We start from the raw sequence: 15,590 nt of genomic DNA, 5'->3' as shown, positions 1-15,590 counted from the left end.
AAATACTCAACTGAACATAAAAGACATCACCATGAAGGATGTAAAATCCATCATATTATATAGCCCCTACGCAAAATTCCTTTTCATCACGGTTTTCATCACTTTGTATATTCTGTTGGACCTGGAAAGGAACCGCATCAATTATGGTTGCTGCGAGGGCAAGCATTTTACAAGAAACTCGGAGCTTCCCATTGCCACAGGAATCACAGAGATTGCCATTGCCACGAGACATGAAGAACAGACCACAGAGAGTGTTGCAGTAGAGGAAAAAGATTTTGTGAATACTCCTGGCTGCCATATGGAAGAAATGAAACCTTTTCCGGCTGCTGTGCTACCTTTTATCCATCGTTTGAATGCCGTTGTGTGTCCCAGGGTGCAGCTACTGATAACCGAGGTAATTGCAGGCAAGAATTATTTGTTCCTCAATCAAACCGACACCCAGTTACGCTCCTGTTCTGGCGTGAAAACTCTCAGCGATGTCAACTGCACTTATATGCAATTTTTGCGAGTGAATGATTTTCGCAACAAGAAAATAGAGCAGAAATATTTCAATTTAAGCGCGCAATCGAAATACCTAGAGGTAGGCAGTGGCAATCAGTATTTTTGGGTAAAGTGTCGAGCAAATGGCAAAATCTTTTACAATGATACGCTGTTCTTTCTGCCACCACCACCACCACCACCCAAGATTAAACCGCGCTTCCATAGGAAACTCTCTGTCCTGATACTGGGCATTGATTCCATGTCCCACATGCATTATCTGCGTTCCTTTCCACAAGTGGCAGAGTTCATTAAAGAACTGCCGCATACAGAATTCTGGGGCTACAATCGCATTGGTCGCAACACTTATCCGAATCTGCTACGCCTCCTGAGCGGCCTCAGCCCCAAGGAGCTGAATAGCACCTGCTATGCGAGCAACAAAACCTTTGATGGCTGTCACTTGTTGTGGGACGACTTCAAAGCGGCAGGATACACCACTAGCTATGGCGAGGACAGCGATTTGTATGACATCTTCACGTACAATAGAAGAGGATTTAAAAGACAACCCACGGACTACTCTTTGCGACCCGTAATGGAGAACATTCGACGGCACACGAATTATGAGACGAGCACGTTGGGCAAGCCATCGATAACCATGAGCTGCACCGCTGGACGACTCTATCAGGATGTGCTCCATGAATTCATCTACAAGCTAATGCCGCACATGAGACAGAAGCCCACCTTCAACCTCTTTTGGCAAACATCGGGCGTTCATGACTACTTCAACTATGCCAAGACATTGGATGGGCACTACGTGAGGATTTTGAGGGAGCTGCAGGAGCAGGGCATCATGAATCACACCCTAATCCTGCTCATGTCCGATCACGGGCTGAGGTTTCAGGGCACCGACTGCGAGGGCCATGGATTTACGCAAACATTTCAGGGCATGGAGGAGATGTCGCAGCCATTGCTGATAGCACTCTATCCTGCATGGATGAGCCAACGGTTTCCCCTGGCCATGGGGAATCTTCAGCGGAATGCACACAGTCTCGTCACGACTTTCGATCTGCATAAAACACTCAAAGACGTGCTCCATTTGGATCAATTGAGCGATGATCAAGTGGAGAATCGTACGCTCAATTTGGCCAACGAACGCGGCATCAGTTTGTTTCTGCCAGTTCCAGAGGAAAGGAGCTGCACCACTGCCCAGATACCAGGACACTTTTGTCTGTGTTTCAAGCTGCGCAAGATTTCCCGCAAGCAGAGCTCTGTCCAGAGGGCAGCACAGTTCGTGGTGGATAGCATCAATAAGCTGATCAAACCCTATCCACAGTGTCAGCCCTTGGGGTTGGTCAAAGTGTTGGCCGCCTATAATCTAAGCGGCAGAAAGCAGAAGGCTGAGAAGGCTACACGTGCCACAAAGAAGGGGCCTGTAGAGGACTATGATTCAAAGGATAGCGAAGGACGAGCCGTCTATCAGATGAGGGTACGCCTGAAGGCGCGACCCGGTGACGTGGGGGGGCGAAACTACATTTCATGTAGTATAAGCATCTGGGTAATCTGAATAACGTCGAGGTATACCTGCTAATCCTAGAAAATGTTGAGGGAAAAATGTTAAATTTACTCCAATAAATATAATAACAAATTGACTTTTTAATAATTTGTTATTTATTGTTAATCCTGTAAATAAAGGATATCAATGGATAAATCCTCTGGCCGTCTGCCGCTGGCTCTGCCTCTGCCGCTGGCTCTGCCTCTGCCGCTGGCTCTGCCTCTGCCGCAGCACACTGGCCGTCTGCCGCTGGCTCTCTGCCGCTGGCTCTCTGCCGCTGGCTCTGCCTCTGCCTGGCTCTGAGTCTGCCGTGAGTCTGCAGTGTGTGGGTCTAGGGAAGGGGGGCGAGCTAAAGGAGCGTGTTGGCGTGAGTAGTGTTGTTGACGTAGATGACAGATGAAGAAAAAATTTAAAATTTGACAAATAACCGCTAATGTACAGATGTAGTACTGAGTGCCGGGTATAAAAGTTGTGACGCGTAAGAAGCGTCTCACACGTCCCTTCTCGTTATGATAGATATGGGGCTTACGAATTGCAGAGCTTTTTTTTGAAGAGTTTTTAAAATCTGGTAATTATTTTGTAAGCTTTTTTCAGAGGTAGCGGTTTGTTTTTTCATATAACTTAAGTATCTGAAAAGTTGATTTAGCTCTTGATGAGCAATACCTTAAACAATGCCCAATTAATGCCCCTGTACATAGCCCCAAATCTTTCAGAAAAAGTTAGTCTGGATCGAAGCGTCGTGGATCGTGTCGAGTAGTGTAATCACAGCAGTTCTCTGGAATATATATCTAAATATTCATACATACACACACACACAATAAAGCTTATCTTTGTTGAAGCTCTACACTTGCATATGTACATACATATGTACTTTCTTGCTCGCTTGCCCTCCTGCGCTCTCTCTCCGCCTAAGCGCTCACACTCGATGTCGCTCTCTTTATCTATGCAATCGATGGATGCATACTTCTCTTTGGCGTGCAAAGCTGCGCTTAGCATGCGGTTCGGCCATGGAAAGCAGCTAAGTTTCAGTTGCATTTTTGATCTCTCCACAAAGGTATGTACCACTTAAATAGATCTTCATAATATATTCATTCATATCCAGCATGGATGTGTGTAATAATTGCAGTGTAGGCACAATCACAGATAGTACATATGTACATATGTACATACATACATACATATAAGGCAGTGAAAGTTTCCTGCGAAAGCCAATGCGGCACCTCGTATACTGCCTTGACAAAAACGTTTCGATTGATTCTATATACACATCATGTACATTTCTATCTGAGGTATGTATTACATTTAGAATTCAGAGATAATGTCCATATTACTCAAAGTAACCCTGATTTCTGTGGTCGACAATCGCATGAGGTGCACCTTGACAGCACCTTGGTTAATTGATTGTTTACTAAGTTAATAGGCGCCTTATCCAAAAAGATGTTACCCTGCAAACGAAATTGATATAGGAATATGGAATCCCAGAAACCTCACAGGGTTTTTTGCTATATAAATCTGTTAGCATCGTCCCTGGTGAGGGATTGGTCGGTAGATGTCTCGTAAAATCGTAGAGAACCTTCTTCGGCTAGCCATCGCGTAATCGCACCAACTAAAATGTACAAAACTTGTTGTCTTAGTGGTATTCTCAGTTATTATCTTCTAGATATTTCCTTTAAAAAATTGTCTTTTCCAGCCAATAAACCATCAAACAGATTCGAAATCCATTTGCCAAATATTATAAAAATCACAAATAAATGTCTTTCATTCAGTAGAATGTGTGGGAGAGATTGTCCCCTTCCACCTGTATTCGGTTAACAAACATTTCGATTACAAAAAATGAGTTTTACATGAGTTGTTGTAATTTGACTGCTGGAACTGCTGCAGTTGAGGCACCAGTCCAGTCCATTCATTCACCTGTTTGATTCATATAACTAAACACCAATTAATATTAGAATCAAAACAATCATTTACAATTATGGCAGAGCTGCCAAAGGGTGGTGAGGGGGGAGAGACAGAGCGAGAGATAAGGCAAATTATGATATAATTAAGCAAAAAAGATTGCAGTTCGTGTGGGAGATAAGGCAGCGGGGCACAAAAAACTATACACTTAAATTAATTAACGAGAGCGAGAGAGGGGGAGCGGGACGGGATGGGTGTGGGTGTGGGTCTTGTGGCCTATTACAAAAAACTAAACCTTGCTTTACAAACTAATAATGCAAATTGATTTAACGTGTCGCCCAACGATGCGACATCTCCACCTCCCATCAGATGCCAATGTAGGAGCAAAGCACAAACACGGCGAATATCATGACAATCATAAAGGCAATGGCCAACCAGACAGGAATAGTGCCTTAAATGGAGAGAGAGAAATGTGTTAAAATGTGCCACAAATGGGTATAAAGGATTGCCAATGCTTACGCCTTTGGGCCAGACTGTGGATGCAGACTTTATTGTCCACAGAGATGGACAGCACAGCCGCCTCTGTATCGCTCGAGATGGGTGGGCCCTCCTCATTGGTTATGGGCAGAAATTGCAGGCCCGTCACGAACATTGAGTGAGCATGAGGAATGTGCAAAACGCGCTGCAAAAAAAGAAATATTTCAGCTTGTTTTATGGGCTAAGGTCTATGCTCCCTCACTCACCTGCAAACTAAATGCTATGTACATGGATACGCTACCCGAGAACATGGTGCCCACGGCCACAAATCTGCCATCATCGCGCACTGCCAGCGAGGATAAACTCTCATCGATGGCCACCGCTTGGCGCAGCTTGCCGGTGGCACAGTCCCAGTGCTGCAGATATCCACGCTGTTTGCCCACCTTGCCCAGGGGATTGGTGATGGTGAACAGCCGGTAGTTGTCCTTGCGCGCCTCCACGGTGCCATAGCGACAACGCTTGAACAGATACTTGGCGCCCTCGGGCGTTTGCCATTGCAGCTTGTGCTGCAGCTTGCCCGTGCTCAGGTCCCACACCAGTCCCTGCGAGTCCTTGGAAATGCTCGCAATGTATTTGCTGTCGGGACTAAAGTCCAGGTCATCGATTTCCTTGCTATGCGCCGGCAGCTCAGCGCCCAGTGTCATCTGTGGAAACGCCCAAATGCGCAGCTTTCCATCGGTGCCGCCGGTGGCCATTAGCCGGCCATTGCCACTGATGCGCACCACCCGCTGCAGTGGCTCTGAGCTCTTGAGGAAATCCGTTTGCACCACATCCGCCGCCTGGATGTCGAACCGCAGGCGCTGGAACTGCTTAAGTAGATCCTCAGCCGTGGTGGGTGGCTTATGGCCATTGGCTATGAACTCCACACCCGAATGGGCTGCCGCTCCAGCTGCACCTCCTCGCTGCCTTACATTCCCGTTCTCATGGGGCCGCTCCACGGGATTGGGTTTATTGTCGCCATCCTCCTCCGTTTCGATGCGCGGCTGGACATAGTACATCTGACAATGCGCCTCCTGCCCAGCACACAGATAGCCCCTACGTCCATTGTTCCGCACCGCGAAATTCATCACCACATTCGCGCCCGTCTCATGGCGCAGCACTTCCTCCGCACAAAAGTGGCTGCCATTGTGGTACAACTCGTAGATTTCCTGCAAAGTCAATAATAAGTCGAGGATTGCATTGCATTACGTGCTACCACTTACAAAGCCATTTGCAACGCCCGTCTTGCTGGAACCACCACCGCCGGCCACCAGAATGTGGCGGCTGGTCAGCATATCGACGGCATACAACGGGAAATTGACGCGGGCCAGCAAGCCATCGCTGGGTCTGCGTGTCGGTGCCATTATCAATTATTAACAGCGGCAGGGGGGAGGAGGTAAGGGGAATCGTCCGAACTTGGATCGATTCGATGGTTTGTTGTGCACTTTGACGGTTTTATCAGCTCTGAGGGAAAACTGACTCAGGGGCACAATTATTTGGGTCGATCCGCTGCCTGCCTCCTGCTCGGCAATTTGCTATAAAATATATATTTAATTGATCTACCGCAATGGCCGCTCTGCCGCCTCTAGTTGAGGTTTTCCATGGTGTATTATTTTCGGCGTTAATTAGTTTAGTTTAATTTTCTATTTTGTTTGTCGCTTTTTTTTTTGTTGTGCCGTGACATCCACGTACACTGATTAGCAGTGTGACCGCGGAATTATCGATAAAATATACCGTGAGGGCCTCGAAAACGTACCGAAATATACTTTTTCATTTTCAAAATATACCGCGAATTTTGATGTTCAATTTAATATTACCAGCTGGTTACGACTCTCAGCTTTAAAAATGTAATTTTACTCAAATCATCTTTCAATTCTCCGCAGGATTTGCTGATCAAAAGCAACCAAAAAGCATATTTGCTTTACTTAATCATACAAATCCATTTTTTTTTATATGATTCTTTATGCATTTTTGATGTACATTGCTTAGTTGTAAGTTGAAAGTTTAAAAAGAAATGCCGCAAAAACATTGGAAAAACGTTAAATTTTGGGAGGGGCGGACTGTCCTAGTGGCTTTCGCCCTTCTTGCCGGCCACAAGCTTGAAGTCGTTCATCTTTGTTGTCATGATTGGGGAGCCGATGAAGCCAATATAATCGATCTGTGTCACATCGCCGCCCGACTGGTTGTTCTTCACGAAGATTTGTATGTTTTGTACATTCTGGAATTTCACATAGCGCAGATTGACTGGTGCGCCATTCTCCAGCTCCTTCTCGGCCAAGGTTAGATCTTGAACGCTGCTCATGGACTCGGCCATGTCAAAGTCAATGGTGCGCGGCTGATTGATGAACAACTTCACATCCTTGGGACCCAGCTGCGACGGGGCCTTGAACTTTAACGAATGAATCTTGACGGCTTGGTTGAAAGTGATGGATAGGATGAGCTGCTCATCGCAGTCGGACTGCAAGTAGCCGCCGGCTGAGGCCAGCGCGTGCTTGAGGTTGTGTTCGTCGGCCTCATTCAGGCACTCGCACTCCTGCTTCGAAATGAATGTATTGAGCTCCATCAGTCCCTGGCCATAGTCTTCGCCGGCCTCTTCGCCGCTGCTGGTGCCAATATGTTCCTGAATCTTGGCCTCCAGTCCGTTGACATCAGCGCCCTGAATTCGATCGATTTTGGTGCGGTTTCTGTAGAATATGAACGTGGGCATGGCCGAGACGCCCTGGCCGGCGGCCGTGTCCTGGCACTTGTCCACATCCAACAGCTTTTAATCAACTGCTTTTAATAATTAATGCTTTTAACCTTTTCATGTTTTGTATGTACTATATACATTCTCGTTTCTATAATCTGCAGATTTTTAAAGTAATTCATTGAGATTGTGACTGTTTCGAAGGATACCATTCCTCTATCTACCGAATTTCTGTCTCTGAAACAATTATTTGTTTGCAACGCCCTTGATCTCGGAACGTAAGCAATTGCACTTGTTCAAGCAAATTTTGTATTTGTTCTTGTTGAGAAGAACATAATTCGCTTAGATTATTGCAATCAATATTCTGAGATTTATTTTCAAAATCTCTATTAATATTTTGCAACGGATCTGTTTCAATATTAATAATGGGTTCCATAGCGGTTGATCCAATTGAAAAAATTTGATCAACTGTGCAATGTGGATCAACTATTGGTACTCCAACTCCAGTATCAATGGGTCCCATCGCAATATCTGCAATATTTTCAATTGGATCAACTGCATCTACTGTAATTTCGACAATTTTATGTTTGGGAAATGCTACAGAATTTTGTTAATGCAAAGGCATATGACCTACATATACATATTACAAAATGAAAAGGATAATACACTTAGTAAATAAAATTTGAGAATATTTTGGGGTCAAAGACCTTAATCTACTCTACCCGACACGATTTTCCTTCAAGGAAACAAGCCAACTTATTCTGAAAGGGCTTAGAAATGGTCAGATGATATGTTTTTTGTCGCAGCAAAACTGTACACGAATGATAGGAAAAAGGAACAAAAAATCGCGAAGACAGAAAGAGGAAAGAATATACATACATACATATGTATATACGATTTAAATATGTTCATAGATGTGCGTCGATTTGTCCGTAGGAGGCTTCCAGAAATTTCACCAGCCATGAGGACAGTGCAATGGTGCTGGCGCGAGCTAATGGCCTGGCCAAGGCTCTACCGAGGGTCATAAGTTCATCGAGGTACCTATTCTGATGGTGCTATCCAGATGCATGCCAATGAGGGACACGATAGGAGTCAACAGCTTGGATGGCAGGTCATTTCCACATTGAAACTGTCACTTTCAAACTGTTAGCCTTTAACTGTCTTTTGCAGGGCCGCAGTGTAGCCTTCGGCACTCCTTCAAGCTCCTTGAATGCCGGTCTCAATGGCACTGAGGTGCTGCCTCTGAGCTCCGATGAGAAACGAAAGCGATTGCCCCAAAACCTCGGCTCAACTACAAGCCGTGGTGGGTGGTGGAGCAACGTAAAATTCCGGCACTCTCCTCCATCCAAGCAAATGATACTCGGATTTGGAATCTGCCGACAATAGCGAAGAGGATGAGCTACGCTATCCCACCCTAAATGGCCGCGACACCAACGAGCTCCAGCAGCTGCGCGGGCGGACCGTTTTTAAATCTATCTGATGATGATGTCGACGGCCGCATCAGCAGCAGAAATATCCTATAAGGAGATCAGGACGTTTATTTGGCAGCATCGAAGCGTTGTCATTTACTTACTTGTGATGCACATTGTCAGCTTGTGCCTGTGGCCATGCCTTGGTCCTGCATTCTGGACGTGAATAAACAATTTCATCTTACCCGGCGCCAGATGATCGCTGGTTTCACCATGATTACTGCCTCCATTCGATGCCAATCTGCAAGAGGAAAAATTGCTTACTTAAAAAAGGCGGAGAAATCAGCTACCAGCTGACGCGGGCGAACCGTCAGTCTTAGGGTATCCTTTATGGTCTCCTCCACACCGATTTCTTTAAAGAATTAATTTGGTTTTCTTTATTGGAGCAAAGGGCAGCAGTTATCCGAAAATCCATTGATTTCTATTTAGAATTGGGGGCATGGTTCAAACGCTTCCGAGTGACTGTCCAAACTTAACACACTGAGTGCCCGCCTGTTAAATAGGTTAACACTTTGTCCAAACTGGGGAAATAAAAGTGCTTGTAAATGTTTATTGTAGACACCCGTTCCCCCTGCTTACGAATAAATTCGAATGGGCTCCGTTTCATTCAGCTGAACTGCGCTAATAATATTTAAGTTTCATTAATTTCTTAGTTTGCACTTAAACACCCATTGGTCAACAGAAGGTTAATCGGTCTCGGTCAATGACATATTTACTCGTTTTTAATATTCTGTTTAATATTGCCATCCAACTAAGACTCAGTCGTGGAACTACTATTTTCTACGATTGTACAATACATTTGCCTCAAGGTTGTCCTACTCTTTATGACATATTTTATTGAATTGTTTACAAAAATAGCGATATAACTAAAAGGGTTAGAAAAAAACGAATATATACGTTACGTTATTTGACATTTTGTTGCTGGCCACCCAGTAGTATGTTCCTTGTGTACACTGTTTCCATTATTTAATATTAACTTTTCGTTTTCAAAGCTGCTCCTAAACATAATAATGGCTTAATGTTTCTATATTGTGCAAAATTATGTTAGGATATCTTTCCAACGCAGACTTACTTCTTTTTTCATTGAATAGAGCCAAAGATTTCCAGCATTTTCTCTACTCGAGGACATCCTTCCCTCCAAGGGTACTAAATGTTGCTTATTCCAAGAAAAATGTTGGGGAACAGTGCTGCTTAGTATTCGCAGGAAGTGCAACATTGAAGAAACTTTGGTCACACCCTGCACTTTAAAATAAATATCTTAGTATTTTTGTCTATTCTCTATCGATTTATCGATATATACATGTAACTTTCACAGTGGCGCTTATTGTGTGTGTTTTGGGAACTACGCTGTAATGTAGAATGCAAAAACGTAATAATGAGCATTTGTCCATATAATTAGCATTTGCACTGTTGTTGTTGTTGTTGTTGTTGTTGTTAACGCCCACATATAAATAGCCTGTTGCTTCCCGTTTCATTCATGGAGGCGACCTTCGACTCTGCCAAATAAGGCCTTATATCCAGACGATATCGGGGAGTGCGATCTTTTAATGTGTCCCTCCGCACCAGACCCCTCTGAGACTGTCTTGCAGGTACGTCAATTATGGATTTTATTGTCCATTCTTATTCTTTTGTTTCCTTACTGATTCAGCAACGATCTTTGTTTGCGTTTTAAGCACAGCTTCTTGGCTTTGTTGGCGTTTTAAGTGCACCTTTTATGTACCCCTCCACTCGCTCTCCTTTGATTGGAGCAAATTGTTTAGCAATTTTTATTTAAATTCAAAGCTTGTTTTCTGGAGAAAATCTCCTCTGTCTGTTTGTCTACGCATGTGAACTCGTTTTTTCATTATTTCTACGGTGCGTGGACAAGTTTTACCGGCAATTCGATCCAATTTCACTTTTTATGAGAGTATCTCCCAGCAGGTAGCGTAGCCGGCGGATAAATTGATTTGTCACTTAAACCGTGGTAACCCCAACACCCAGCACCCCACCCCACCTGATTGTGTGCCTCTAATAAAAGAAAAAAGAAAGGCCGGCCTCAGTCTCAGCCTCCCCGAGTAGTAATTGGTAATTGCAATGTAGGTGAGAAATCTGGCTGGCATTTTGTTACGGTTGTGGGTGTCATCTCTCCGAGGGTTCAATGTACTCCACTTCCCACTCCACTTTGTTAGCCCCCAACTATCTCTAGACAGATACTCTTTGCTGCTGGGTTTTATGACCTATCCACGACTGACCGTTGCAGGTTGCAAAGTGCTGATAAGAGCACTCTATTCAAGCTCCAACTGCTCCAACCATCATCATTTGTTGATGTTGTGACACAGCTCGCACAGCTGGATCACAAGTGATGATTTCATTCATCCACAAGAGCAAAACAAACAAAAGAAAGAGATTCAATTGGAAAGAACTCAAACGGAAGTGAAATACACCTCCGCGCTCCCCCAGAAACCGGTTTGTGGTCTAACAGAAATCAAATTTTTAAATTTGAATTTGAATTTTAACCGCCAAAGTCAAACAATGCGCAAAAGTTCCTGCAGCGCAGCTTCCCCGCCAACAACAAAAACAGCTGGCGATCAAAGTACATTAATTTAGGGTGAGGCATAGCAAAAGAGCCTCTGTCACTGCGATATGTTATGTTATAGCAGTGGTTTTTGCACTGTAAATGTATATGTATGTAGATACCACATCTACGGTATGTAAATTGTTTTCTGACTAATCCATTTCCAAGCTCAACAATTCGTACGAAATCTCCCATACTTTGAAGAGAGAATAGGTATGAGAGTGACGTTTGCCGCTCTCACTGAGCGTGCAAGCTTCACCCTACTTCATTCTACTCTGGCGGCCGCTGCTTTAGTTTTCCTTTCTGCTTTATCGTTTCTTCCTTGCCCATTCGCTCAATTTTCGTCGCCGCGATCACAACGTACAAAGCATACAAAAAGCTCACCTATTTCCCGTTAAAAAACATTTTATAAGTTGTACATTTTGTGTTTAATTGTGCCAATTGTGCGTGTGTTAACGTAAACCCTTTGCTTGTGGAGTTAGTACAGAGTGCAGCATTTGTCGTTGGTAAGTTAGGTTTTTGTTAGTGCAAGCAGAATGCAGAAAAAACTGCAATCCGGTTTGAGCCGGTGCAAGATCCCTTTTCTCCATTTTGCCCACGGCGCAATTGCAACAACACCTTCACAACCCCCTCTCTCTCTCTGTTTCATTTTGCCTCGACGCCAACGCTTTTGTTGTTTTGTTGCAGCAGCGCTGTTGCGTCGCATTCCCAGTTTTTACCCTTTTCCCTCTTTGTTGTTCTTTTATGCCGTAATGAGCGATGTGCAGTTCTTCTGCGAGTGTTACTGTTTGTGTGTGAGTGTTCGAGTGCAAGTTTTTGTATACCCTTTCTTGAATATTTTTGATCATTGACCCCATACAATTGCTACACATTGATATACAGTTCTTGGCTACCGCAGCTTATACAATCTGATCGGACCGATCAGGGGACTAAATCATACATACATACATATGTACAAAAATAAATACATATGGACATAAATAAGAGCATCTGAAACTGCGGCGCCTGAAGCACTTACTTCTTTTCAGTTTACTGTATTTCTGCCTGTGGCCTGTCACTCATCTTATTGGCATTGCGCTTTGTTTGCTGTTTGCCGCCGCGGCCTGTTCTTTTAAACAAGGGAGTGAAGTGAGCGAGGGAGAGAGAGATACAATAGAGGAATGGTTGGAGGGGTACTTGCCGTTTTGTGGATGATCTTGAAATAGAGGTGGAGAAGAGTATGTGTGCCTTTATTTAAGCAATTGTAATAAAAGCATTTTACTGTGTCATATTTTCTTGCAACTGATTCTCTGAAGTATCAATATCAATTGACTATTTTCTTCAGTTAGGATATATTTACTTCTATGGAGCTCCTTTCAAGGGTATACCCACGTTCGGATACACAAATGTCCTTTTCTCTCTTTCCCTACTACTTTTGTTAAATCCAATAAGACAACCAGTACCAAGCCCATACAAATAACAGGAAAAAGGTAACCGTAAGCAAGAAAGGGTGGAAAAAGAAGAGAGAGCGGAACTGTGGGGAGATTCAGCAGGCAGCAAGAGAAAGGAAGAATGACAGCTAGAGAGAGTAAGACAAAGAAAGAGGAGCCAGAGGTTAACAGCACATTGGTTCACTGCACATTCCCGCGGACTCTCTTTGTAGTTATGGCATCTTGTTATGGGGACTCTGTTTGCAATAAATTTCAATAGCCATAAACAAATCAATGCACGCTGCATAAATCTGTTAACGGTTCATGTATGTCCCGGTCCCGTCGCAAGGCGTGTGTGGGTCTTCGCCCAAAAGGGTAATAAATTAAGTTAAATGAGTGTGGCGTAGTACCATTTGTTGTATGGGGTGCGAGCTAGGGCTATTTCTTCAGGTTTGCCATTTTGTCAGCAATTGACTTTAATTGAACTTTGATTGACATCTGACAGGGTGGCGGTTGTTTCTCCACTTTGGTTTGAAATGTTTTTTTTTTTTACGAATCTGGATATGGATATGCTTCCCACGCTAAATGTGTAATACAATACACGTTCTAGTTGGCGGTTTAGCTGGGTGTTAAGCACTTGACTTGTGTTTGATTAGCACATTGGGTTTGCATAAGATTTATGAACGGCAACTGGGTTTAGATTGACTTTAAATTTATAGACTTTCTAAGAAGAGAAAGAGAATACTTACTTAAATCTTAATTTTTCTGATTTTCCTAATTTCTTTATACGTATTCTTTATTTTACAGTACCTTAATTGGATTATCGTGACAAACCCTACATCTTTATTGTATTATTTCTTTACATTCCATTGAAAAGGCGCGAAAACAACAATCTAAAAATGGTGAACAATACCGTTGATACCATTGAGGGTAAGTCTTTTTTCTATTCTCAATCTTGTTTCGTGTTGCCTTTCCATCATGGGATTCTCATTACATTTGCGCACTTTTTCATTCATGTGTTTTCATGTTGTTCTGTTCTTATTTCCGAAGTTCTGTTTTTTGCTACGCCAAAAGAAATGCAAGAAAAGTTCAGTTAACTTGAGTTTGTTCTTATTCCGTAAGCGTACTCCCGCGGGTGGCAGCAGCAGCATTGTTGGCTGTTGAGAGCTTTGGGAGGAAAATCGCCTCGAAACAAAACAAAAGATTGCCACGCCTCGCTGCCTCGTTTTGTATTGTTTCGGAGAGTTTTCCTAGTTTTCCTTTAGATGTTGTTTGCATATGCATAGCAATCATAAAAATGCCTGGCTGAAAAACTACAACAAAATGCACGCGCTGTGCACTTTTTGGATTTGGATTTGGCCTGGCCCCATGGAAAACGTATCTGAGTATCTGCTGCTACCAGTCGAGTGGCATAGATTACCCGCCATTGTATCCTAAATACGTTTTATGTGCACTTTTAGGATGCGTGAAACCAGCATGCAGATACGTACTCGTACTCGTACTCGTACTCGTACGTATAGAGTCACATGGCAACACTGCAGCATGTCGTTGTCGACTATTTCTATTGGAAAGCCCGTCAAGTGCTTGGGAGAATAGCTATAGCCTGCCTGGAGCACCGAGCTCCGCTCCCATTATCATGTGCATGGCTTTTGTTGTGCGGAAGTTGCCGGCAAAATATGTTTTATGCAGATTTTGTGCAATATTTGATGACAGTGGCGTTGTCAAGGTGGATTGGCAGACAGGTGTGTGTGTAGCGCTGTAAAGGCAAAACCCATGAGATACTTTTTATTGTGCAACAGCTTATATAATATTACTGGTTGAGATATGTATGTATGTATGGCTATTGAAATGGGGAGGACAAATGCAAATTGTAAAAATATATAAAAGTATCTTTCAGCTGCAAGTTTCCATACAGCTAGGAAATTGTTCATATAATGTTGCTGGTTATTATTTCTAAGGAAAATGAAGATATCATTGAAATACAAAAATATCTCTTAGATACAAAAGCATCTTTTATATACCTACGTTTGTAAAATGCAATTTAAACACACTTATTTTAGTAAGTATTAGTATTTTAGTAATATACTAATGCAAACTCATACAGCAGAACAGCTGAAATACACACAAAAAGTATGTCTTTTTCAGCTTTTCCCATTCAAAATGCACAACCAAGAGCAAGACTGGAATTTTGGGCGAACATTTCCTACTACCACATCGTACATCCGTACATCCGTACATCCGTACATCCGTACAACTGCCTATTATATTTAACTGCTGTTGATGGTGATTTACGCCCTATGGCTGTACAAATTACCGCCTCAAACAGTCCACCCCCGCCAATCTCTCTCTCTCTCTCCCTGACTGGCTTTCATGACTTGCCGAATTATGGTACTGGCATTGCATTGCATTTATGTATTGTAAAATGATGAGGGGTTGTTGAACTCCACCTGCAGTTTATGCTCGTTAGTTGCTAGTTTTCTTATATTTTTTGTTGGGCTAATGGCTCACGAGCTGTCTGACAGTTCCGCCTAACGTTTAATGCTACCGTGGATAGACGCCCCTCCGCCACTTTCTAGCCGGCAATTCCTTTGGCAGTCGCATTTAATTAAACTATTTCCCCCATTGATTGTCAAGAGTTTTGTAGAAACTAAACTGTCGTAAAAATTGATTGCTTCGGAGAGCAGAAAAGTTTTCTGTCAGGTTCAAGTTTTCCTTGAACCTTCGTTTCGCCCTGTATGTGTGTGGGGGGAAAATAAATTTATTTCGGAATTTATTGTCGTGTATTTCGGAATTGAAGTTGAATGTGAAGTAGTTTAGCAGCTGCAGTTTGCCAGACTCAGATAAAGTCCGAGGGTTGAGGTTCATTGAGCAACTAAATCGGATTCGGAACTTCTCTAATACAGCGCATCCTTTCTACTACGACTTCAAGTGCGAGTACTGCACAGACACAGGCGGCAGACTCGAGTGGAATTTTAATTTTCTGGCAATTGATTTGACCCCAAAGTCTGGTGCTTCTAGTGCCACCCGTTCC

The 15,590-nt window shown here is 43.4% G+C and overlaps 4 protein-coding genes across 4 annotated transcripts in view; 2 read left to right on the top strand and 2 right to left on the bottom strand.

The window, feature by feature from the left end:
- Nucleotides 1–25: 25 nt before the first annotated feature.
- LOC117901082 lies at nt 26–2,041 on the top strand. Its single transcript, XM_034811703.1, has one exon. The coding sequence runs from the start codon at nt 32–34 to the stop codon at nt 2,039–2,041; it is 2,010 nt and encodes a 669-aa protein (XP_034667594.1). The 5' UTR covers nt 26–31.
- A 1,749-nt stretch (nt 2,042–3,790) lies between these two features.
- Nucleotides 3,791–6,135, bottom strand: LOC117901723 (prolactin regulatory element-binding protein). The gene is made up of 4 exons (XM_034812601.1): nt 5,665–6,135; nt 4,669–5,610; nt 4,445–4,607; nt 3,791–4,376 (listed from the first exon to the last, which is right to left on the bottom strand). The coding sequence occupies exons 1-4, from the start codon at nt 5,803–5,805 to the stop codon at nt 4,291–4,293; spliced, it is 1,332 nt and encodes a 443-aa protein (XP_034668492.1). The 5' UTR covers nt 5,806–6,135; the 3' UTR covers nt 3,791–4,290.
- A 356-nt stretch (nt 6,136–6,491) lies between these two features.
- LOC117901081 (thioredoxin-like protein 1) lies at nt 6,492–7,650 on the bottom strand. Its single transcript, XM_034811702.1, has 2 exons — nt 7,630–7,650; nt 6,492–7,202 (listed from the first exon to the last, which is right to left on the bottom strand). Exons 1-2 carry the CDS (start codon nt 7,648–7,650, stop codon nt 6,507–6,509), a joined length of 717 nt encoding a protein of 238 aa, XP_034667593.1. The 3' UTR covers nt 6,492–6,506.
- A 3,850-nt stretch (nt 7,651–11,500) lies between these two features.
- Nucleotides 11,501–15,590, top strand: part of LOC117901725 (stathmin) — a 75,388-nt gene continuing 71,298 nt past the window's right edge. Inside the window, exons 1-2 of the mRNA XM_034812606.1 lie at nt 11,501–11,656; nt 13,367–13,489. Coding sequence (XP_034668497.1) covers nt 13,459–13,489 — 31 coding nt within the window. The 5' untranslated portion in view covers nt 11,501–11,656; nt 13,367–13,458. The remainder of the gene's footprint in view (nt 11,657–13,366; nt 13,490–15,590) is intronic.

The sequence above is a fragment of the Drosophila subobscura genome, chromosome U (genome assembly GCF_008121235.1).
Source record: "Drosophila subobscura isolate 14011-0131.10 chromosome U, UCBerk_Dsub_1.0, whole genome shotgun sequence".
NCBI classification, from domain to species: Eukaryota; Metazoa; Arthropoda; class Insecta; order Diptera; family Drosophilidae; genus Drosophila; species Drosophila subobscura.
This window is presented reverse-complemented; position numbering and strand designations above follow the sequence as displayed.